Raw genomic sequence first — 25,333 nt, 5'->3', positions numbered from 1 at the left:
TCTAAAGAAACTAAAAAGAGATTGAAATTCTGCGAAAGTTTGCTCGTCCTCTTTTCTTTTTTTTCCCATCAGCTTTTTTGGCACTTCCATAAATAAATGTTGTTACAAGAAAATAGTCAATATTTTTATATTTTAGTTGGCAACTTTAGATGTCGGTCTGGATGGGAAAATCTAGACCGCTTTCAATACCGATTTCAGGCAATCAAATTCGTGAACTCAGTACTTCCCAGTCCTTGTGAGACACAGCCATATAATAATACTGTGTACAAGTTTATCTGACCGTGTTCGCCAAAACATGGCCGCAAAGAGCTCAAAGACAGTCCCAGCAGTCACAAGTGCCTTGCTAGGATATTGGCCCGTCACGATCTGGTCACATGGTACAAAATCAGACATGCTGGGACGCAAGTTGCACAGTGGGACTTCCAAACCAAAGGCAGGTCAAGGTGAACTGGTACGAGTTGCTTTGTTTTGGGAGTCCCACTATGCAAGATGCGTCCCAGCATGTGTGATTTTGTACCATGTGATCGGATCGTGCAAGGGGCCTATTGGCGTCTCAGTCTGGAATTCCATCCCACTTTCCGTGAAATTACTCATCAGATCTAAATTCCGAAATAAAATAAAGGAACTACACCTTGATGTGTTACTCAATGTGAAGATAACTATATTAGCTTATACTGAAATCTCCCAACTGACACATAAAGTTTCCAAATTAACAAAGTTTATTAATAATTGTATTTTCATTACTTATGTATGTGCGCATTACACTGTTACTTTCTTTTCGATTACCTTAAGTTTTTCTATTGTTAATTTGTACCTTTTGTTACTTTGTTGTAAATTATCATTACTTTTTGTCATTCTTTCCCTTTAACATAAACTTAGTTCTGGAACTAAGTTCGGGGGAGAGCAATCGTAACTGTATAGAAAAAACAATGAAATTACAGTTTAGCTCAGTTCAGTTCAAGTTTAATATGATAAAGCCTGATTTATTAGCTGGTTTTTAATTGTTATAAAGGCAGCAACTCCAGGGAGAAACGCTAGAGCCTACGATAATTTCTGGAGACAATAACAATAAGAAGAACATATACCAATCGTTGCTGTTACTTTATAAGAGTAAAGGTCTTTGATCAATTCAAAGTGGATGAATATTTATTTGTAACGGATGAAAATTATGAAATAAAATAAGGCTATAGATGTCTCTTTTTACATTCTATTCAATCATTTTCTTGACTACATTGGAAAGTGGTGAAATCTAAGATGGCAAATCCAATATGGCGTATGTTTTGACATCATAGCCAGCAAAAATCATATCATCTTACAGAGCAAGTTATGAATTTACTTTTACAGCTGAGAAACGTACAAATGCCGACTTGTCAACATGCCACAAAATCGTGCATGCAAATCAACATGTAAGTTACAAAGTGCTTTCCAGCTCCATTTCTTTGTCACTGTCAGCGTCATAGCAGGGTGCGTAACTATACCTTGCGTCAGCCATATCCAAATCAGGACAATGGTGTAACATCATCCGTTGAAGTTGTTCCCGGATGACAGTGAATGAAGGCCTTTCAGCGGATTTTTGTTTCCAACACTGTCGCATCAGTTCATACCTGGAAAAAGAGTAGCAGGTGTCAGTTATCATTTCATGAAAAAAACGGTGTTACATAGAAAGGAAGCTTACATCTCATCCGAGCACATCTGTGGTTGATCCATTCTGTATCCCGCTTTAAGAACCCCCGAGAGGTTTTCGTCAGTAATGTTAGGATATGGCACCTCGCCTAGATACAAAGAAAGAAGGAGATCAAAGAAGAAGATCAGTTTATGGGGCAGCGAGAGCACGTCGTTTAGAGCAGTGGTAGTGTTATAGCCCAGAGGTCCCGACCCCAATTCCACTCTCCTTTCCACTAGCTACATTTGTGATCGGTATCACCGATTTCAATTCCTCCGTCATGCTTGTACATATGCAACTGGTTAGCCTCTAGCAAGCTTGGATTACAACTGTTCCCGGCAGTTTGAGTGGCAGGCTTGGAAAATTGGAAACTATCCCAATGTAAGATGAAGCTTATTGCACTGGTTGCTATAGTCTAATCGTGCGTTAATTTACTCTTTATATATCAGGTCATGCAGGTTAGTTTACTGAATATGCTTGACACGTGAGCATAAATGAAGTGATATAATTACTTAGAGTCCCTCTGAACTGGAGTCGAGAGGAACATGGAGTGATGAACTGATTCTTGCCACGATCGCAGGTGTGTTACTCTACTAACTTAGCTATGAAGCCAAAGGAGATTGCGTATATAACACAATGGCTAGTCAAATTAAGTGGACATGATGCACGCACCGATTGTGAAAATCTCCCAAAGTAGAATACCATACGCCCATCTGTTGAGATAATTAACATAGACATTTGTAAATACCTAAAAGGAGGTAGGAAAAGACTGAGCCATCGATCAAGCTTAGTAGCTTGCCTAACTTCGAAAATTTTCCTGCATATATTTTCTATCCTGACCAACCCAGGAGCTCCTGGGCTCCTTCTGAACCGCAATATCATTGTCATTCTGAACAATAGCAAATAAAAACAAGCGAATGATAATAAAATGGAATTAGTTCCACATCTTCCTCAAGACTGTGAAGCCTAAAACATCTCGAATTAATTCTGTTACCAAATTACCACAAACATAATTAAATGCAACCGCGAGGAGTAGGTAAAACACCTTTAATTAATCTTATCTGGGAACCTAAATCATGGAATCCTCATTCAACCTTTGACTTAATAGGCCATTTCAGATTTGCCTTTTGCCTCTGTGTCAAAACGAGTGATCATGCGAAACCATTCATATGAAGTTGTGTTCTGCTACAGATTCGTTTTCATTTTAAATCAACTTATTTTCGCATAAAAGACTTTAAACGAGGATTTGTTTTCGAAAGGGAAACACAAGGTAACTCGGAAATGATCCATTGGGTTTGATTGCAGCCGCTGATTAGGAATCTCGAAGACTCTCTCACGTGATATTTTAAACTTACACGTCGCTCTCTGTCGTGAACACTTGATCGTGAATGACTTCCGGTGACAACCATTTCATTGGCAGTTTTCTGGCAACATAGACTTTACGCGGCAAACCAAAGTCGGCTATTTTCACTAGCTTGCCTTCACAAACGAGAACATTTCTCGCCGCTAGGTCACGATGGACGAATCCTTTCCGCGGCAGGAACTCCTATGTAAAAGGAGAAAAGGAAATTTTGATCACTGCCACTGAGGTTGTCGATGAAAAGCAGCATTTTTATCTGGCAAAAACAGCAAGATGTTAAAAAGGTCGTCAAAGTATCAATCTTAATATTGCAAATTGCAAACATATTGGGCAATCTCTACATTATAAACGTAATCCAGCTCGTACCATTCCCTTCGCTATCTGCAATGCGAACGTCGGTAGGTCAGCGGGTGTGAGGGTATCATCGTCATGCAAGTTGTCAGGATCACTCTTGATACTCCCATGAGCTATTGCTGCGTATCTGTTTTCGTCGCTTTTGCACTGAAACGTAATAACACTTATTTAACGATTAATTAGCCTCCACAGCTTTCAGCAGTAATCCTTCCGGCTGTAAACATTGAGCGGCATTCTGAAAATCCTTAGGGGAGATAAATTTCAACAACTGCTTCTAAATAAACACTGGCAAAAAAAGTTCAACTGAAGAAAACTTCCAGTTATTGCACAACCGGAAAATTTCAGTCAGGTGAGTTTCAGTGAAAATAATTGGAAAGGATTTTGAATCCAGGAATCAATGTAGTGGAGTCTCAGCACACGGTTAGAAATCGATCTCAAACATTAACAAACGTTATTTATGGCAACAAAATCTATAGGTAAAATCCGAGCTTTCTGATTGGTTCTTTCTTGGTCAGGCTTTTTTCATGCAGACTGTTTCCATGGAAACGGTCATAAAAACCTTTAATTTTTGCCTTCGAAAGCCGGCAGATTCAGTGCCATATAATAAACCACCTACTAATAACATACTAGCTTGCTCGAGCCCTATTGGGTAATATTGGTCCTCGGTCATTTTTGTACAGAACTCGGTGCGCTCAGTCCATACTACCACGACCTCTGACCAGTATTCCCCGGTAGGGCGCTCGCGCTCGGTTAGTAAGAGGTTATCCCTGATCCGTGATGCCTTTCATTTAGAATAACTTGATGAAAGAGTTATCATTACAGAAAATAAATTTATCTAGTCGAAGGGAGCGGAAGATTTGTACTTCAGACCACTACTGGTTATCTCAGTCTCTATTTTTTGCATGGAACAAAGGGCGCAAAACGAATGAAAATAGAGCAAAGAAAAACGTGTACATTACGTCATATAAGCCTCCTTCGTTTATGACTCCCATGTTTTGATATCTTAAGTGCTGGGGTGCTGCTTCTCCCGTCGATTCAAAAGTTTGTTTCATCTAAAAAGCAAAACAAAGCAGTAGTAAACTCTTTGGTGTGTGAGGGGATCTCTTAGGCAAGAGCCCGTAGTTTCGGAATGTCTCTGTCCACCTAAAAGTATTAATGGGTACTAACAAATTGTACAAGCTAGGGCAACCTTTCAATATCATACAGGCAAGAAGTCTTCTTAATATTATTAATTATGACATTTTGGTATTTAACGAGCTTGGGGAAAGAAATTGTTTATCAAATCTTCTCACGTTTTCCTTAAAAATCTATGATCAAACAGCCAGATATAAGTTTATACAAGCAAAGCAAAAAACAACTTGCAGAAGCAAGTACCCGTTCAAGGAGCCATATATATGGTTCTATTAATTGGCTTGCTTTTTCAAATTTTTTGAACTTAGAGAATATTGAATTAGAACAATACAAAGTTTTGGTGAGTAGGTTTTTTAAAACCAATTATGATATTGTACCTGCTCTCTTCTTTTTCTGAGGTGTTGAAGTAAATCTCCGTTCTTTGCAAACTCTACTACAAGGAACATGGGATTTGTCATAGTACAGGAGGCCAATAAATTCACTATGTTCGGATGATAACCGACTTGTTTCATGAGCTGCATTTTCTCTATGAATTTTTTCATTTGTTCTTTTGTGGCACCATCTAGTAGAGCAAAAACAAAAAGTACTTGTCAACAAGCACATAAATTTGCGCTTGTTTCATGAAATTACCAAAATGATTAACTCTAAGTGTCTCTACTTCTGACTTAGATTTCATTTTGCTATGTTAAGACTTTAAGTGGCTTTTTGAAGACCTTCATCCACCATGCTGTAACCACAGAGACTGTAGATCGTTTGAGCCAATAGGAATGAAGGAAAAAACAAACACCAATGCGTTTCCCGCCAGATTTTCCAGCCCTTTTTCAAGCTTATAAGGGCCTCTGGAAACACATCTCTCAGACGATTATTAAACCAGTAGCTGAGCTCATAAAGTTTAGATAACATAGTACATGTATAGACTGCAAGATGTTTAGTTTTGCACAAATAATCATACAGTGTGAATCCGTCTTTAATTGTACGCGAATATAACAAACTGACCTCTTTTTAGACAAGAACAGAAAACTATAAACAGCTATATTTATAGGTTATAAAACGTTGACATAAGCAAATCGTACTCTGCAACATTTTCACAGCAACGGTCAGCTGCGAAGATTTCCTTCCATTTCCGACCTCCAAAGGTTGTTTTAAAAGCGCAGCCCTGTACACTGCTCCAAACGCTCCTTCCCCAATGATATTATCCAAGGAAATGTCATCAAAACGGACTTCCCACGGATCAAAGAATTTTGAATTGGATCTGAAAACATGTCTATAAGATTAAATGCTTGACCTTAATTTAACAAAGAAACTACTCACAATGCATAATCAAGGAATTATAGGACATTTTCTGCAGAATTCTTTCTTGCAGTTATTTTGGTTATGTGGCATGAGGTGGGACAATATTTATTTATTTATTTATTTATTTGCTTATTGTTAATTAATTCTTATCATTATTACTTTTTGTGGTCTAGACCACAACCTTATTCTATTTATTGTGGTGAAACAAATTTATACCTCGGCTCAAGTGTCCTTCGCGACTGTTTTCAGTCCTATCCTTGAAAAAATCATTCATTAGATTCAATAGCCCCGTCCTAATTTATTAGCTTTTTCAACTTTTTCTTAGTTTATAACCACGCGCATTATAATCCAAGGCAGACAAAGAGTGTTCTTCATGCTTACCTTCTCTTTCTAAGATATCTTAAAGCAAACCATAATACTCCACTTAGGCAAAGCAAAGCCAAAAGTGAGCTGCCCACGATCTTCGCTACCAGAAGCAAAGAAGATTCCCCAGTGCTATGACCATGATAAGTCCCATTGTTGTGAAGAATATTACCTCCTGTAGAAGCTGAATACAATAAAGAACGAAATACGACGACACCATACAAAAAATGTTTTTTTTTTTTGGCCACGAATAATTTACCTCAATTTGTGTACTTTTTTTACTTTTTAAACATGACCCAGTCTTCAAAAATTGTTATCATTATTATCATTTCAACGCCCCTAGTAAACTACTTTGGATGCTCAAAACAATATTTAATACTGTCGATGAACAAAGAAAAATAGAAGTGGTTTCACACAATCGTGTGAGTGTTCGATACAAATTCATGTAGTCTCTATCTTAATTTGTAATTTGTCGATATATACAATATTAATATATACACAATATATATACGATATACAACAAGAATGATACGAAATCTAACATAATGATAACAATGATTATACGAAACCTTCGACAAACGCTATAGTTTGTATCAATTCTTCATTTCTTTCCTTTACGTCTTAAAAACGTTCTGACAAGGATTTTAGATAATACTTTACTAAGGAACCTCTCCTCCCGGACACCTCCATAATGCAGACACTCAGCTCTGAACCTTCACTACTGAATGTCCGTATCAAGGAACCTTAACAATCAAAAACTAACTCAGCTCCGAAATGAAAAGCAAGGAAAATACTAGAGCACCAAAATAAGCCGAAATCATTTTAAGGAAAAATCTTTCAAAAAGGCAACTACCTTTACATTTTTGCAAATTGCAGCTTTCTGTAGAGTTATTTGTCCCAGGGCAATCCTTTTCGTTCCATTTTGGCCATGGATTAGAGCATGTGCGAATACGTGTCCTGTTTCCCCCTCCACACTGTTGAAATATTTATGATAATGTATGCGTTACAATAGAAGCTGATTGGTTGATTCTCTTTAATGCACGCTTCAAGTTCCCGCCATGTTGTTGTTGTTCGACTAGGTTTTTGATCCTATATGACGATGTACACGAGTAGTGTGTTCAGTTTAGATTAAAAAGTCCTGGATAGTTGTGGCTCGGTTGGTTTATTTTAACAGGTTATGGGCCCAGGACGTGGAGTTGTTGTTATTTAACGCTGTTTTGCCGTAGAACATGACATCGATGTCGGAAACTATAAAGATTGAAAAGCTGAACGGGAAGAATTACCAATCATGGAAGTACAACATAAAGCTCGTTTTAATGGAGCGTGGTCTATGGGGATTTACACAAGAAGGTCAAGAAACTCCCCCAGCAGAAACTGCAACAGCGGCTGTGAAGAATGCCTTTCGGTTACGATCCGACAAAGCCTATTCTCTGATTGCATTAAACGTGGAAAAAGGTCTGCAAATTCACATTTCTTCGGTGACTAACCCACTCGAAGCATGGAAAATATTGCAGAAGCAGTTCGAGTTTGTATCGGTCACACAGATTGTCCGTATAAATCGTAAATTTTACGCGGCTAGCATGAAAGAAGATGCAGATTTGATGCAACATTTAACCCACATGACTTCCCTCGCTGAGCAGTTGCGCGAAATGAATGAGGAAATCTCTTCGAAGAAATTCGCCACCGTGGTGTTAGGAAGTTTACCCGAGTCGTACGATAATTTCCTGACGAGTTTAAACGCAAGAAATGCAGATGATCTCGACTGGGAGAACGTCAAAGGATTACTGATCGAAGAATATATGAAGAGGGCGGAAAAGAATGAGAACAAAGAAGCGGCCGACAATGCGCTTTTTGTCAATAGAGGAAGAAATTTCAACCGAGGAAGACATCAAGCACGTGGTGGAAGCCGTGGTGCCAGTGGCGGTCGTGGTGCACGTTTTCCGATTTCCAATCCCATTAAAGGTTCTCAGCCTCACCGCGATGAACGAGAAAAACACAAAGGAATCACATGCTTTAAATGTAACCAGGATGGACATATTGTGAAGAACTGTCCGTACAATAACAAACAGTATGACAGCAGAAGAGAAAGTTCAAATATGGCCGAACTCGAAGGAGTTGCACTGATTTCAAGTACGATGAATCGGTCAGATGAATGGTTCATTGACTCGGCAGCGACAAAGCATATGACAAACGACAGAAGCATTTTGGAGAACTTTGTTGAGTACCAACAACCAAAGAATATTTATCTTGGAGACAGCACAATGATTCATACTCTCGGTGAAGGGAAGGTAAGACTTCCAACAGTAAACAGTTCTCATGATGTCGTTCTAGACTTGCACAAAGTGTTGTTTGTACCAAAATTGACCAAGAACCTACTTTCAGTACCCGCAATGGCATTGATGGGAGCAGAAATTCGCTTTGATAAGGACAAATGTTTGATATTGAAAGACAGTAAGGAATTTGTCATTGGTCATTTATTGTCTGACAAGCTGTACACAGTCAATACCATCGAGTACGCTCAAGTTTCAAAAACTGACAGTGCACAATCACTTGAAGTTTGGCACTGTAGATTGGGTCATCTAAACTACACCTATGTGAATCAGTTAGTGAAGAAAGAAATGGTTGATGGCCTGAAATGTGAGATAGAAACCCAGCCCCAGAAAGAATGTGAAGCATGTGTACTTGGCAAAATGCAGAAGAAGCCCTTTCCTAAACAGAGCCAACACAGGGCAACCAGACCATATGAGATTGTACACAGTGATGTATGTGGCCCAATGCAAGTGGAATCAAAGGGTGGCAGTAGATACATGCTAACATTCACAGATGATTATTCACGGTACACGACTGCTTACTTCATCAAATCCAAGAGTGAAGTACTTTCAAAGTTCAAGGAATATGTCAATTCCGTTGAGAAACATACTGGTCAGCAGATTATGAAACTGAACATTTTGGCAGAGGATGATGTTAAGGTCCTGAGAAGTGACAATGGAGGAGAGTACACCTCGAACAATTTTGCGAAATTCTGTGGTGAGAAAGGAATTTCACGCGAGTTCACTGTTCCATACTGTCCGCAGCAAAATGGAGTTGCTGAGCGTATGAATCGCACAATTATGGAGAGAGCAAGATCGATGCTCTACCAAGCTAAGTTACCATTGGACTTCTGGGCTGAAGCCTGCAGTACAGCAGTTTACCTTCACAACCGAAGCCCCACAACAGCATTGAAGAATGAAACCCCATTTGAGCGTTTGTTTGGTAGGAGACCAGACATTTCTCATCTGAGAGTCTTTGGCTGTGTGAGTTACGTGCATGTTCCAGATGGTCAGCGGAGAAAGCTAGATGCTAAAGCTCGTAAATCAATTTTCGTTGGATATCCTCCTGGTGTCAAAGGGTACAAACTTTATGATTTAGAGAAGAAGAAGTTTGTTGTGAGCCGAGATGTTCAATTCTTTGAACAGAACTTTGATCATTTTGATGAGATCAAACCGAAGGATGCAGTCCAAGCAGACATGAGAAGCATATTCCCGGACACAGACCAAGAAAGTGAAAGAGTTACCCAGCATTCCGTACCTGAAGAACCTGCAGTTCCAGAAAATGTTGAGCCTGCAGTTCCAGAAAATGTTGAGCCTGCAGTTCCACAGATAGTTAAACCAGTGGGAGTACCAAATGAAGAAGCACCAGTGCGAAGAACATATGAAGATGTTTTCATGGAAGAAGTTCGAAACCTCCCACCAGTAAGAGAGCGAAGAATGCCAAGCAAATTCTGTGATGAAGATTGCCTACTAGTTGATTCAGAGATTGATGAGCCGAAGACAGTTCAAGAAGCATTGAATGGTGAACAGTGTGTCCAATGGAGAGAAGCTATGGAATCAGAGTACTCTTCTTTATTAAAGAATGATACATGGGATCTAGTACCTCCACCTGAAGGAAAGAACATTGTGGGATCTCGCTGGATCCTGAAAGTCAAGCGTGACGAAGATGGTGGTGTAGACCGTTTCAAAGCTAGACTTGTTGCACAAGGATATTCTCAAGTGAAAGGCGTCGACTATGACGAAGTGTTCTCACCAGTGGCCAGATACACTTCAGTGAGATCGTTGCTTGCGTTAGCTAATGCACATGATTTGGAAATACATCAAATGGATGTAAAAACTGCCTTTCTGAATGGCTCATTGGACTGTGACATTTACATGTCTCAACCGGAAGGATTTGTTGATCCTGACAGACCAAACCATGTTTGCAAGCTGAAAAAGAGCATTTATGGACTTAAACAGTCAGCTCGTTGTTGGAACACTACTCTTGATGAGTATATGAAATCTGTTGGCTATCGCAAGAGCAATGCTGATGGATGCATTTATGTGAAATCAGTGAAAGAGGCTGATGGTCACATCAGTTTTGTGATCATGGGTGTGTATGTTGATGACATCATTCCAATCTCAAATAACCCTGCATTGCTGAAAGCGGAGAAAGCTGCACTGTGTGAAAGGTTTGAGATGACTGATCTGGGTGAGATCCACTATCTCCTTGGTATGTCAATCAACCGTGACAGAGAGTCCAGAACATTGACAGTAAGTCAACCCAACTACCTGGACAAAGTCCTCAAGAAATTTGGAATGGAAAACTGCAAACCTGTTTCTACTCCACTTGAGCCTGGTAGAAAGTTTCAGCAGTTATCACCAAGTGATGAGCCTTTTGATGTTCAGACCTACCAACAGGCAATTGGATGTCTGACTTACATATCAACAGCGACAAGACCAGATATTGCTGCTGCAGTTAGTGTCCTATCCCAGTATATGTCAAAGCCAAGTAAGGATCACTGGATGGGTGTGAAACGTGTTCTAAGATACCTCAAAGGAACTTTGAAGTATGGTCTAAAATTTACTGCTCAAGAAGAGAAACCAGAATTATTTGGTTACAGTGATGCAGACTGGGCAGGAGATGTTGACACTCGCAGGTCAGCATCAGGCTATGTGTTTCAAATAGGAAGTGGAACTGTCAGCTGGTCAAGCAGGAAACAACAGACAGTTGCCAAGTCCTCAACTGAAGCTGAATATGTTGCTTTAAGTTCAGCTACACAAGAAGCTGTATGGCTACGCTGTCTAATGAAAGATCTTGGGAGACAGATGGATGCTCCAACTACTATCTATGAAGACAATCAGGGTGCCATTGAACTGGCAAAGAATGCCAAATTCCATAACAGAACAAAGCACATTGACATTTGTCATCATTTTGTTCGTGAAAGAGTTCTTTCTAATGAGATCAGAGTGATTTATTGTCCTTCAGAGGACATGACAGCGGACATCATGACGAAGGGACTCCCGAAATGTACCTTCGAAAAACTCAGAAACTTGTTAGGCGTGCGTGACTTGTGAATGTGACATCAAGTTTTTTATTTTTATTTTGTTATTGTAACAGCATATTATCAAGTGGGAGTGTTGAAATATTTATGATAATGTATGCGTTACAACAGAAGCTGATTGGTTGATTCTCTTTAATGCACGCTTCAAGTTCCCGCCATGTTGTTGTTGTTCGACTAGGTTTTTGATCCTATATGACGATGTACACGAGTAGTGTGTTCAGTTTAGATTAAAAAGTCCTAGATAGTTGTGGCTCGGTTGGTTTATTTTAACACACACGTCACACTGCATGGTTGCCATGACGACCACTGGTTCCAGCTACCATTCACTGATGATTAGGAGAAACCGTCCATGATGTGAAAGCTTTAAAAAGTGTATAAACTACTGAAGTTTTGAACTGATAAAACTTGAGCGGCTTATGCTCTGAAACGGCGTTGGAAAACGGTGTCTTTCTACAAAAAAAAAACTTCACGGTTCACGACAAAAAAGGTGTATGGTAATAAAATCCAATGGACTGGAGAAGCCAAGGGCTTTGTCGAGGCAGGTGCTCAATACCAGATAACAAATGTTCAGACCTAATGGAAACTAACATTTAGAACAGTTGGATGAGGAACCAAACGCTAATCATCCTACATAATTATTAGTTAGCTAAATGTAAGGGTTTAAATTTGTTTTAAATCAGATCTCAAGAAAATTCTTATTAGAATTTTTCTGATCGATCAACAATACAAGCTAACTTAACCTATGAAACAGCGTTTTAATCTTCATGTGCAGAAGCATGGGAACCATTATACGGTATGCTCTTACGCATCCATGACAAGTTCCCAGACTCTCAGACTTCTTGCCAGAGAGCCAAATTCCCTGTGAAGTGATCAACTGGTAACTTACCTTCAACAAAGCGGTAAACAAATATGGTCCATACATCTCCCACGTAATAATTCCATAAACAATTGTCGGATCGCCCATGTCTGTTGTAAGTCATACTACCGTTCAGTCCACTCCAACACTCGTCGCGATATTCCACGCCAAAATACCGCAAGCCTTTCTTGTAGACTTTAGTAGCACACTTCTGAATTATGGCTGCGAGTGACTTGGCCAAGCCTGTCTGGTTAACATGGTAGATTTTGATTAATCTTGGAAGAGCGCGCGGATAACTTTTATCTTTGAAACAACCGACTGGTTCATACGGAGGCAGTACTTTTGTATCTGTATAGCAAAGACCAGTTAATCATTTAGTAGAGAATTAGTCAAGCTATAAATTAACAACCTACATAGCTGGCCGTTCTTGCTGAGTATTCCACGAGAAGTTCTCCATCATCCCATTTATCTTGCGGCATAAATTGTTGTTCGTGTACCTCTTCGCTGCTGTGTTTTATTTTGTCATCACGCTAGAAGCGGAGGGGCGCCCAGGCAAATAAGATGCGGCCATGGCCATATTAATGCAATTATAAAACATCCTAAAAATCAAAGAGTAACTCAGCTCCAGAATGAAAAGCAAGGGGAGCATCAAAAAAAGGTGGAATCATTTTGAGGAGAAACCTTTCAAATAAGGACATCTAGCTACCTTTACATTGGTGCAAATTGCAGCTCTCTGTGTAGATGTTTGTCCCGGGGCAGTCCTTTCCGTTCCATTTTGGCGCTGGATTAGAGCATGTGCGAGTACGTATCCTGTGTCCCCTTCCACATGTCACACTGCATGGATTCCATGAGGACCACTGGCTCCAACAGCCATTCACTGATGATTAAAAGAAACAATCCATGACATGACAGCTTTATGAAGTGTATAAACTGTTGACTTTTGGGGTTTTGTGATCTACCTTTACATTTGTGCAAATTACGGCTCTCTGTGGAGATATTTGACCCAGGGCAATTCTCTCCGTTCCATTTTGGCGATGTGCGCGAAATATCTTTGATAGTTTGACAAAACAGCAACATTTCTTTACTTATGAACTAATGTTTTAAATATTCATGTGCAGAAGCACGGGAACCATCATAAATACGGTATGCTCTTACGCATCCATGACACAAGTTCCGAAACTCTCAGACTTCTTTTCAGAGAGCTAAATTGCCTGTAAAGTGATCAACTGGTAACTAACCTTCAACAAAGCGGTAAACAAATATGGTCCAGGCACCTCCCACGCCATAATTCAGCAAACATTTGCCGGTTGGCCCATGTATGTTGTAGGTCATGTTACCGTTCACTCCACTCCAGCACTCGTGGCGATATTCCACGCCAAAGTACCAGAAGCCTTTCTTATGGGCTTCAGTAGCACACTTCTGAATTATGGATGCGAGTGAATTGGCCAAATCTGTCTCGTTGACAGAGTACCGTTTGACAAATCTTGGTAGAGCGCGTGGATCCTTTTTATCATTGAAACAGCCGACTGGTTCATACACCATTGTATCTGTGTAGAAAAGACCAGATAATAATTTAGTAGAGAAGAGAAGCTGTAAAAAGGCAACCTGCATGGCTTGTGGTTCTTGCTTTATATTGCATGAGAAGTTCTTAAGTTTCCAGATCGCCATTTATCTTGCGGCATTAATTATCGCTCGTTTACCGCTTGGCCGTTATTTCGTATTTTGCCAAGGCGCAAAAAGGGGCGCCCTGGCAAATCAACTGTTATGGCCATATTCGTACAATCACCACAGTTTTTGCAGCCAATTCTTGGAGAGATACACCCACCTACATGCAACAAGCTGTTTATTGACTTACCAAACAGTCCAGAGCCCTCCGCAATGCGCTTAATTCGACGAATATTTGTCACACTAATGCAAGAAGGGTTGCCGCATCACTGATTTATGAACTCTATGAAAGATCCTTCAGAACAATAAGAGACAGTACTTGAAACCGATCTGTGCTCTCTTTAAAACTATGGTAATGTTGACAGCACTAGCTTTGCGTTCAGGCCAACATCGCTTCGTGAAAGATTTATCGATTAAATTTCTTTTGATGCTTTCGAAGCCTGTGAAAAAGGCGACTTTCTGCCGTAGAAAAAATACAGATCACAGAACGGGATATGTTTTTTGACGATTTAATTTTAAACGAATTTCTCATCTTTAAAGTTAGAGTTTTCGTGAAAATGCTTTCACGGACAAAGTTTCTAAGTAAGCAGCGCCTGAACTGAAAGAGACAGAACTGAAACAAAAACGTTTGAAATGAACCTTTCAACGGCCACAATTTCAACATTATTGTTGCTTGCAAAATAGTATCTTATGATTATACGTACCTGACTGTGAGATGCCTTCATTCGGCCAAGCTTGTAGTATTATGATTCCGATGAACATTAATCCACAATGAAAAATTGAGTTTGAAACGGTTCCCCCCTTGAAATGTTCTCGGGAAAGGATTTTCATCGCGATGGCACTATGGAGAACAATAAAACATGAAGTCGTCACAAAAATAGTTACAGCAAACCAAAGACAAAGTTCCTGCAATACGCTATTTAATTAATAGGTGATATTGGGTTATTTTCTGTTGATGCGCTTTGCATCTAACTCGAGGGCGGAAATGTAAGAAAAACAAAATGCAATGGCCTCGTAGATGAATCCGGTTTTTTCATGTCACTAACCAAATTAATTAATAAGTTTAATTTATAGTGTGCCTTCTTACAAGCTTATGGTATTATGTGCGCAATTCAAAGTTCATAGAAATCAGTATGCTAAAAAGCTTTCAATATAGGATATTCCATAGACTATTGGAACAAATCTATTGTTAATGAAAATGGATATTAAGGATCGTAATGAGTGCTTTTTGTGATAACAAACCTGAAACCACAGAGCACCTGTTTTGGCATTGTGACCGGATATTCCCCTCCCGGAGCGCTCTACAAATTGGATTTGGGAGGTGACAGTAATTGAAGCAGAGTTTTCCCTTGAACCCCTTCTCTTGGGCTTTACAAACTGTACGCCCTTGTAAGAATGCGATTGATTCTATTCTTTTATTAGTCAAGTTTTTCAGATATAAATGTAAAATGGTATTAGGGTTAGGGTTTAGGGTTAGGTTTAATTTGGTTAAACCGATTTTGCTGGCGTACAGAGCTACCTTAAGTTTCACTATAATATCGAAAAATTTGCATGTAACTTTTTTCATCAGAATAGCATCATAACCAAGTGGAAACTGATGAAAAAAAAAAAATTGTCAATAGATGATGTAATGTAAGTAATTCAGAGATGTAAGTATAATAGAATTATGTTTTAAATGTACACTGTAAGTGTTATTATTGTAACTTACTTTTTGTTCTCAGTATACTGTGTATCTGATGTTACCTAGGTTTTAGCAATAAAGTTGCCACTAAAGGCAAAAAAGATAAATCAGTAAATAAAAAAATAACGAGCAAAATTGTAAGCAAAATATTACCGACTGACCTGGTAGTAGAATATGTGTAGTTTTCTTCAGATTTTTTTTGATGACCGCCAAATGGAGATGATCGTTCACAACAAGTTCAACCTTATTTCGCAAAAACAGAATAAACTTCTTTAAACACGCTTCCGGCTCTTGTGCCCCCTTTTTCCTTCAAACTCCTGTGAATTTTCGTTTGCCTTAAAATTAGTATAAAATCTTAAATATAACCGTGCAGTACAACCCGATTGTTGTAAGCCATTTATAAAGATATATTTGATTGGAAAATGCAAACCGTGAAGAGTAACGATATCATTTTGATGCAGTGAAATGATATCCCTTATGATAAATTATCATCGATATCACCTATCACTCTATCATACCTGACTGAAGTGGCAAGCAAGCAAGATGTATCCCTTCAAACCGAGGAGCACTGGGAACTAGACGCCATCTTTGTTTTGTACTTTGTCCGATAAATTTGAGTCCGCTAACAAACACATCCGATCTACAAAATACAAAATCGACATGCAAATCGACATAAGCTTGAGCGATCGATGTTTGTTGAAATTAGGCTGATTACTTGACGAGCGATTCCTCCAAAAGAATCGCACCATTAATATAAGTCATCAATGGTCATTGCTCGAGCTCGATCACTGGCCTTCTACGGAATGGAGCTCAAGTGGCTCAAAAGAGCTAGATGAAGCCAAGGCGAAAATTAGTTGCCTCAAGTCTCAATAAACGCAGCTTAGTATGAGCTTTCTTAATCTAGATGGACTAGTATAAGAAATGATCTTCTTATCTTTATGGATGTTGAGGTAGCTGATATGAATCTCTGTGTAATCCACCGTGAACTTACTAGCTCACGAGATCACCCTTGGAGAGCGTGCCTCCTCATTAGATCATCTGGACTTTTTAACTAATCACACTACTACTTGAACAAACTGAGAATCAGATTGGTTTTCACATGATTCATCAAAATATCGCTATCAAGTTTACCAAGCTAATATTGTACCCTCGTGGGTAGAATGAGAATTTATAGAATCTGAAACAAAACTTCTTAGCCATGTAGATAGATTAGTATATTCGCTCTTAGGAACATCATCGAGCAATGCATCAAGTGGAACACCCATTTGTACATCCAATTTCATCGACTTCCTGAAAGTTTTTAACCGCGTGCATAGCGACATCCTGTGGAAGATTCCCCAACGATAGTCACACTCATGGGGTTGTATTACCAACAGTTTCAGTCCAGTGTCACTGTAGATGAAAACCTGTCAGATTGGTTCTCTGTGGAGGGATTTACTATGTCTATTAATTTATTATTTTCCCCGCTCTTTTGTGGTTCCTCGCCTATTCCCAAAGTTAACCAATTTTGTAAATATTGGGGCCAACTCGAAAGCTGTATGGTTTACTTGGCCGCGATACTCTGACTTTAATATTTTTCAACCGAAAAGGTACATTGTAAACATTAAGAGCCAGTGCCCATAACTATGGACCAAACAACGGCACAAGTCGAAAACTCGATTTTGCTCATTTTTTGCCCATAGATTGGCCCTAGCTAGTAAACAAACGCACCAAAGTTATTTTCTGCTAATGTAGCGTTTTTAGGGAGAAATTTCCGAAAAACGATTTGGCCCCGATTGAGCTCAAAATCTACTTCCTGTTATGCTAAATTTTCTGAAAATTTGATTGCTTTGCGCGTCGCACAGCAGCTACTTGAGAATCTTTCAATGGTCTTTACATTCAGCTCAGGTCTTCATGGTATGACTGAGTGAAAAGTAAAATAAATCGAGGTTTCGTTTGAGCCCGAAACGAGATCGAACAGAAACGCAAAATGTTACGATGTGTTGCAAACGAATTATAGCACTAAAATATCGCCATATTTTTCTATGGGCTATAACTTTAAATACCATAAAAACACTTTCTACGGGTTAACTGTACATCCACCTGTTTGAAAATCAAAAAACATCTCTGGGCAAATGGTTTTAAGTCGCCCGCCTTGGCCTGTGTTTCTCATAAATTTTTCCCTGAACCGCCGTGAGAAGGTGAACAATTGCGTGACGCGGGCGGTCACCCTGAATACATAATTCGTTTCCAACAAACCGCAGATGGCTATCTTAGAACATTTGGGTGAAAAAAGAAAAACATAATGGACCGCTTTTAACTTAAGTATTTTGAAAGTCATCGCTTTGGAAATTTCGTTAATTAAAAACGCCAATTGAAAGCAATTTACTTGGAGTTCGGGTGTTACTGCTATGTCGTTTTAAGCTGTCGTTCTTTCTTTGATCATTTTAATTACAAGAATGAGTTCTTGAAAGAAAATCGTTCTAAGTTCATTTGTTAAGCGTAATGACAAGTTGATATTGTTGGTTTGTAGCCTTACGTGATCTGAAGGAACGCTACAGTGATTAAATTTGTATTTGTTGATTTCGACGGATCGATTTTCGGTTAAACATTGTTATTTGTACCAGCACATTTAGTGCCTTTTCTCCTGCTAAAAAGTCGGAAAAAGTAAAGTAAACAAATCCTAAAAGTTTAAATCATAGATAAGAGGCATCAACAGTGCGAGTGTCTCGGTAAGCTGTTAATTTGAACAATTACTGTGCTGGACGGATTGCTTTCCAGGTTACGCACGTACTATACATATAGTTCATTGTGCGCGAATGCTTCTGTTTCAAACAACTGAAATGCTCAATGCTTTTTTTTTCTTTTTTCCTTCAGTCTTAAAACTTAAGGTTAGAGTTAGGCTAAACCCTAAACTGTTTAGGCGGCCAACCTATTTTTGGCTAATTGCTTAATCAAATTATATATATATTTCATTGAAATTCGCTCTTCCGTGACCGACTTCCGCGAACAAAACAAGATGGATGTTCGCTGTTCATTTAAGATCACAATCCTGGTCAAAAGTGTTGGGACAGTTACGGCAGATGACTTCACAGGCAGCCTCTCTTAAGACCAAAACCGCGCAAGCCCGCCTACCCCCCTCCCCCTGTCAACGTTGATAAAAATCTTGAAGAAAAAAAATCCTTGACAATAGCTTCAGAATAGCCACGTTTCAAGAATTGTTCGCCTCCTAGAACAGTATTCTCGAACTAAAGAGACGATAAGATAGATATTCGCGTCTTATTCCAATAATAACGATTTTTCAGCAATCGCGTTCGGTTCTAACACAACTGTCTAACCACTTTCTATTGTCCCTTTTTCCTTTTTTCCCACATCCGATCTAGTCTTCAGAATAGCTTCATTTTCTTGCAACATTGCTAGGGGGAGGGAGGTCAATTGAACTTGCTTCTATTCATTTCTATTTATCTTTTGTTCTAAAACGTTAAGGACGTAGTTGAAATCGTGGATTTTAGCGCGCAAAAAGGGCAGGTGTTCCAACAATTTATGGCCAGGATTGTAGGTTTACACTAGAGGAAATTGTTCTGGATTCGTGATGAATCCGGAACGTTTTAGTGCCGGATTGATTTTGCAGTTTACACAAAAGTGGACGAATCCGAAATAAAAACTCCCCGGTTTGGTCGTGTCTCCGGAGATTTTGAATTCGGAATTTAATGTGGGAACTTTGAATCCGAAAACTTTTGAGTCCGGAGAGTTTTGTCGTGTAAAAGATTTTCTCTCGAATCCGGATATTTTTCCGCCTGTGATCTGTTGAGTTTGCGGTGGAACGAAAATGGCGGATTACATGATCCAGTCGTAGTCGAGTCGTAGGCACATTGATGGCCATTTGATGACGGTCGCTGGGTGATTACCTCGTGCTGTTTCAGGTGTAGGTAATCACTTTTATAATGGGTAATGCCATATTCCTCAGAAACCCAATTTATACTTTACTGCGCAGATGACGACGATGGCACGATCGAAAACCTCGACGGTTCTAGATATTAAGTAAAAACCAGAATAAATACCTGGAGGGACCTGAGATAATGGGCAACAGTACCGTGGTCAGCGAGTTGAAAGAAAACTTCAGACTGTCTCAACCTACCCCTAGCCTTATTTTCGGAGGCTAAGAATCTGAATATCCTTTCACTGTAAACCCCTACTAATCCGAATACTCTAAAATTGATGAATCCGGGAACATTTACGAATCTAAAAACCTCCTTTAGTGTAAACCTTGTCCTGGATCGACCACTGTAATGTTTATTTGTCTACCGGTGTTATGATCTGCAAATTTCAGTTAATTGATCAAACAACCAAAGTAGAAAAGATGGATTTTTTCCCAGTATGATTGAAACTTGAACGCAATTTCTTCCTCGGCTAATTAAATTCAAGAAATTCCGGGTTTTCTAGCTGAGTTTGAGCATATTGTGTAGGTACAAATTTTCTACACAGCTAGAAGAGCTGAGATGCCGTCACGCAGTTAGTAGTTTATAGAATTTATGGTATTTCCACTTGACTTTATTTGTCAGTCAATGATTAAATTGCCATAAACCATAGAGGATTGGTTAAGTGTATCTTTAAAACTGCCACTGTATTGTAAGTTATCAGTGAAATCAATAAAATAAACAAGTGTTAAAATCATTTCACGGAGTACTGTAGTAACGTTCTTTATCGGGGATATCGTGGGTGTTGCAATGCAAATGAAAAAAAATATATATTTATGCTAACTTAAACAACAACAACAAAAAATTCCATTATTTTATTCACACGTTTCAAAAATTGCTTTCATCGGATTGCTGGAAATGAATATTTACTCGAGAGTGGCTATCCGCGTCACGCAATTGTTTACATTCCAACGGCGGATTTTGGGCAAAATCTATGAGAAACACAGGCCAAGGCGGGCGACTTGAAACCATTTGCCCAGAGATATTTTTTGATATCCTAACAGGTGACTGTATATTTAACCCGTAGAAAGTGTCTTTATGATATTTAAAGTTATAGCCCATAGAAAAATATGGCGATGTTTTTATGCAATAATTCCCTTGCGACACATTGTAAAATTTTGCGTGTCAGTTTCATCTCTTTTTGGGCTCAAAACTAACTTTGATTTATTGTATTTTTCCCTCAGTCATACCACGAAGACCTGAACTGAATATAAAATCCATTGAAAAATTCTCAAGTAGCTGTTCTGCGGAGCCCGAAGCAATCAAATATTCGTAAAATTCAGCAAAACCGGAAGTAGATTTTGAGCCCAATCGGGTGGAAATCGTTTTTGGCATATTTCTATCAAAGAAAGCTGTATTAGCAGAAACTAACTATGGTCCATTTCTATTCTTACTAGGACCTAGCTATGGGCAAAATACAAGCGAAATCCATCTTTCGACCTGTGCCATTGATAGGCGATTTAGGTCCATTTTTATAGGCATTCACTCTTAAAAAGCTGAAATTTTATTTTTAAATGTAAATTGTGAAGAAATAAAGTTTGTTAAGTATGTGAACTCCCGTCGTATTCAAATCTTCCCTCCAAACAAGGTTCGCGAAATTTGGACAAAACTATTTCCATAAAATGTTTATGGGACTGGCGATTTCAAGCCAAGGGTGACACGCTAAAACATTATTTTAAAAACTTCCTGGTAGACCTAGCGGACCTCATTCCCCTTCCTAAAACTGCCACCGACTAAAATGTTACTGCTAAACGAAATCCATTATATAAATTTTTCTTAAGGTATCAACATATAGCTAGTCACGTCCCGATATGCACCAATAACTTCTCAAATCAAAGATTACAAGAATTGTATTGCAATCAATTATAAGAAATGCAAAAAAGGATCATAAATTATGTCAGTGTGTTCGACTGTCTTCACTTATAAATAGTTTTTCCTAATACGGTCGCGGAGCGATCGTGTTTATTTATGTTTTGCCTACGGTATTGCTTTAAAAGCAACTTTACAAAAATAATACTTACAGTGTACATTTAGACATAATAGTACTAAACTTGCATCTCCACATTACGTACATTACACCATCCATTGACAAATTAATTTATGCGTCAGTTTCAACTTGCTTATGATTTTATCCTGATAAGAAAAGTTACATGCAATTTTTTCAATATTATAGGGAAACTTAAGGCACGCCAGCAATATTGCGTAATCTAACCTAACCCAAACCCCAAAAGCATTTTACATTTTCATATGAAAAACGTAACTAAGAAAATAATAGAATAAATCGCATTTTTACAAGGCACACAGTTTGAATAGCCCGAGAGAAAACTCTATTTCAATTACTGTCACCTTCCAAATCCAATTAGTGAGGCGCTCCAGAAAGCGAATATCTGGTCAAAATACCAAAACAGGTGCTCTATGGTTTCAGGTTTGTTATCACAAAAAAAAAGCGCTTATCGTGATCCTTAATGCCCATTTTCATTAACAACAGATTTCAGCCAATAGTCTATGGAATATCTTATATTGAAAGCTCCTTAGCTTACTTGCACTTAGGCATAAGAAAGCGATACTGAAATAGGTAGTACAATCTCCGACCGGGGGCGGACCGGAAGATGTTTATTCCATTTAGGCTCCACCTTAGTTGGCTGTACGGCAACCGATTTTCACAAGGTATGAAAAGTTAATCTGCGCACCATTTTTGTTTTAAATGGTCCCTCTACGTTTTGATATTTGACCACAGGTGGTAGTTTACCAAACTCTCTCGTCTCTGATTTCCATGACTTTGGGTTCACGTAATACAATAGGCTTGTAAGGAGGTACACTTTAAATTAAACTTATTAATCAATTTGGTTGGTAACATGAAAAACCTCGATTCATCTAAGAAGTCATTGACGTAGAACAGATTATCTTATCTACCACGACCCATAAAACACAGATTTATTCCACCATCGCTGTGACAAGAAGTCGCTGGCTTCTACAAGTTCACGAACATACTCTGCCAATGAATCAAAAACATTCCTGCAGAAAGTATTTTCCACAAAATAGCTAGCCAAGACTGATAAACTTCTTTCCAGTCAGGCCATCGGAAAACAAGAGCGTTTTCCTGTCTCACTGATAATTTACGTCCAATACTTTTTTTAATCTAGGAAACTTTTAGAGCCTTAGCGAACGATCCAATATCGGTAATCCTTGTTTCCCCATCTTCTATATCATTAATAAATGTTTCTTTGCTATTTTATCAACTTTTCCACCCAAATAAAGGAGCAGAGGAGTGTTTCCAATTCTTTAATTTGATCAAAAAGTCATTTGGAGTAGGAAGTGGGGTTATTAGATGAATGAATTTAGATGCTGTTAGTGACTTGATTAGTGGCATTTTGCTTAAAATACTTAGGGTTTAGGGTAAGGGTTAAGTGGACTTGATTAAAGCTAACCCAGAATTAGCGGTGAGGTTTACTGTTTATCTTGTTTGTCCTTCAGTTTTGAGTTTTCAGTTTTAGCATCGTCAACCATTATGTGCTTTTTTCTCCCTTATTTATCCAGTTAGCTTTTTATCCAAGTTTCCTCTTTGTTGACACTTATAATAAAGTTGCGTATACTTTTGCTCTTTCCAGAGGAAGTTTGCACACGAGGAACGGATTCATCAAACTAAGTTCTGCTGTCCTACTTTTTCGGATATGTGATAAACAAATTATAACATGTTAAGAGATTTGCATCGTTTTATTCACTCGTTCAGTTCAATGCCATGTGGCACACTAGCTCGAAGACTTGTTCATACGCGATATGTCCGATATGGCATTTAAAACTCGTGAATAAAAACGATATCAGGCTCTCTGACATGTAATAAGCTGTATTTATAGTCATCGTCGTTGGGAATTGATGCCTACTTAGTATACATTTTGGTTGTGTTCATGTGTTGAATTCGTTAATAACTGAGCAGTCCGATGATAACTGTGGGCACAATATAATACGTGGGCGATAATAAGTGTATGTGCTAGATGTATTTTAGTTAAGTAGTTTTTGCCATTATAAACCGTGACCACATGAACAGTAATTAGCTATTTTCCTCCATAACCAAGGCCGATATACAGTTTTACTTTCCACTTGAGACCACGTCTCACAAGACCGGAGCGAAAATTTCACTACAAAAATCACATTTCAATTCCCATTAAAGATATGTGAACCGGGTTACCGCTTGCAACCAGTTTCAACTTTGTTTGAGTCTGCCCTTAATTAACAACATTAAATAGCCTTATTGACGGATTATTGAATTCGGTTTCTTGTATTTCCGATCTTGTTGGATGGCGTCAACAGAAAAATAACCCAATATCACTTATTGATTAAACAGCGAATTGCAGAAACTTTGTTTTAGGTTCGCTGTAATTATTATTGCGACTACATGTTTTATTTTTGCTATACATAGAGTCATCCGATGAGGATTCTTTCCCGAGGGCATTTCAAGCGAGGAATCATTTTCAATGCAAGTTTTCATTGTGTATTATAATGTCAGTTCATTGGAATTGTAATACTACAAGCTTGGCCGAATGAAGGCATCTCACAGTTAAGTACGAATAATCATAAGATACCATTTTGAAAGCAACAATGATGCTGAAATTTTGGCCATAGCAAAGTTCATATCAAACCTTTTGGTTTTTTGTGTGTGTTAGTTCTGTTTTCTTATTCCACTGTCGCTCACTCAAGAACATTGAAAATGAAAATTTTCTCACGTAACGTTGAATATTATAGAAGATTACACATGTAATTCGTTCAAAAAGGGTCTTACAGGGGTATTCCTATGAAGAGTGGTAAGCTAATTTTATTTTCCGTGAAACGTGAAATTAAGAAATTATATCATTTTTCGCGATCCGTGACCTGTAGGTTTTTGCGAGACCCGTGAAGAACTTGAATTACTGACCTATATTCGTGATTTAACCACTCTATTCTTCGTGATTTTAAGACGAAAGTCCTCCGAATGGTTAGAAAGTTATTTAGGTATGCAATTTGCAGTAAGGAGTCTTTACATTGCCTTTCACCATTTTGCTGTCTTCAAACGATCTTTCTAGCGTAAGAGCAGGTTATTAAAAAAGGTACCTTTCTTGCTTCTTTTCGTGATTCGGGAAATTAAATTTTGGTATCCGTGATCCGTGATTCGCTATTGCTTGCTTTTTTTCCGCTCGTGGACCGTGCTAGAAACCTCCTGTACGACCCTCTTTAAAATTAAAGCATCTACTATCTTTCTGATTGTTTCTCTTAGTGATAGAGTGGTTGTCCAGTGACATACCTAAATATTGATCTCCAACCAAAATAAATCGTGATCGCATGAAGATTAATTAGATCTTTTTCGTCCACAACCAAGGCCAAAACTGCATTATTTTCCACTTGGGACCAAGTCTCATAGGATCTGAGCAAAAGACCAACTGAAAAATCACATTGCAATTTCCCCTCAAAGATATGAGAAACTAGGTATCCGTGGGTAGCACAGCTGAATTTGTCTGGTTCTTCAAACTGTTTCAACTTTGTAAGAGTCTGCAGGACGCCACATTAAAAATTTCATCCGATTAGATTATTGCATTTTCTTATCTTATGTTTCCGCTCTTGAAAAATGACTGACTTAGTCTTCTTAAAGTCCTCGATACAACATCTTGTAGTCGGTTAAATAAACAA

The 25,333-nt window shown here is 38.6% G+C and overlaps 1 protein-coding gene across 1 annotated transcript; it reads right to left on the bottom strand.

The window, feature by feature from the left end:
• Positions 1–636: 636 nt before the first annotated feature.
• Positions 637–24,909, bottom strand: LOC110055071 (uncharacterized). The gene is made up of 16 exons (XM_089287947.1): positions 24,761–24,909; positions 16,238–16,359; positions 15,747–15,806; positions 14,743–14,879; positions 13,612–13,920; positions 13,080–13,250; positions 12,404–12,721; positions 6,183–6,348; positions 5,582–5,760; positions 4,886–5,070; positions 4,337–4,429; positions 3,390–3,524; positions 3,019–3,209; positions 2,336–2,376; positions 1,676–1,772; positions 637–1,604 (listed from the first exon to the last, which is right to left on the bottom strand). The coding sequence occupies exons 4-16, from the start codon at positions 14,867–14,869 to the stop codon at positions 1,412–1,414; spliced, it is 2,205 nt and encodes a 734-aa protein (XP_089144073.1). The 5' UTR covers positions 14,870–14,879; positions 15,747–15,806; positions 16,238–16,359; positions 24,761–24,909; the 3' UTR covers positions 637–1,411.
• Between the last annotated feature and the right edge of the window lie 424 nt (positions 24,910–25,333).

This window comes from Orbicella faveolata, unplaced genomic scaffold, assembly GCF_042242905.1.
Source record: "Orbicella faveolata isolate gen_17 unplaced genomic scaffold, um_ofav_v1 contig_15, whole genome shotgun sequence".
In the NCBI taxonomy this organism is placed as follows: domain Eukaryota; kingdom Metazoa; phylum Cnidaria; class Anthozoa; order Scleractinia; family Merulinidae; genus Orbicella; species Orbicella faveolata.
This window is presented reverse-complemented; position numbering and strand designations above follow the sequence as displayed.

Coding starts and splice junctions, on each gene's coding strand:
- LOC110055071 (XM_089287947.1), bottom strand. CDS start 14,869: ATGAAAATCCTTTCCCGAGAACATTTCAAGGGGGGAACCGTTTCAAAC. Junction 12,722..13,079: donor CAATTTGCACCAATGTAAAG/GTAGCTAGATGT, acceptor TTTGCTATACAG/ATACAAAAGTACTGCCTCCG. Junction 4,430..4,885: donor TCAGAAAAAGAAGAGAGCAG/GTACAATATCAT, acceptor TTTGCTTTTTAG/ATGAAACAAACTTTTGAATC.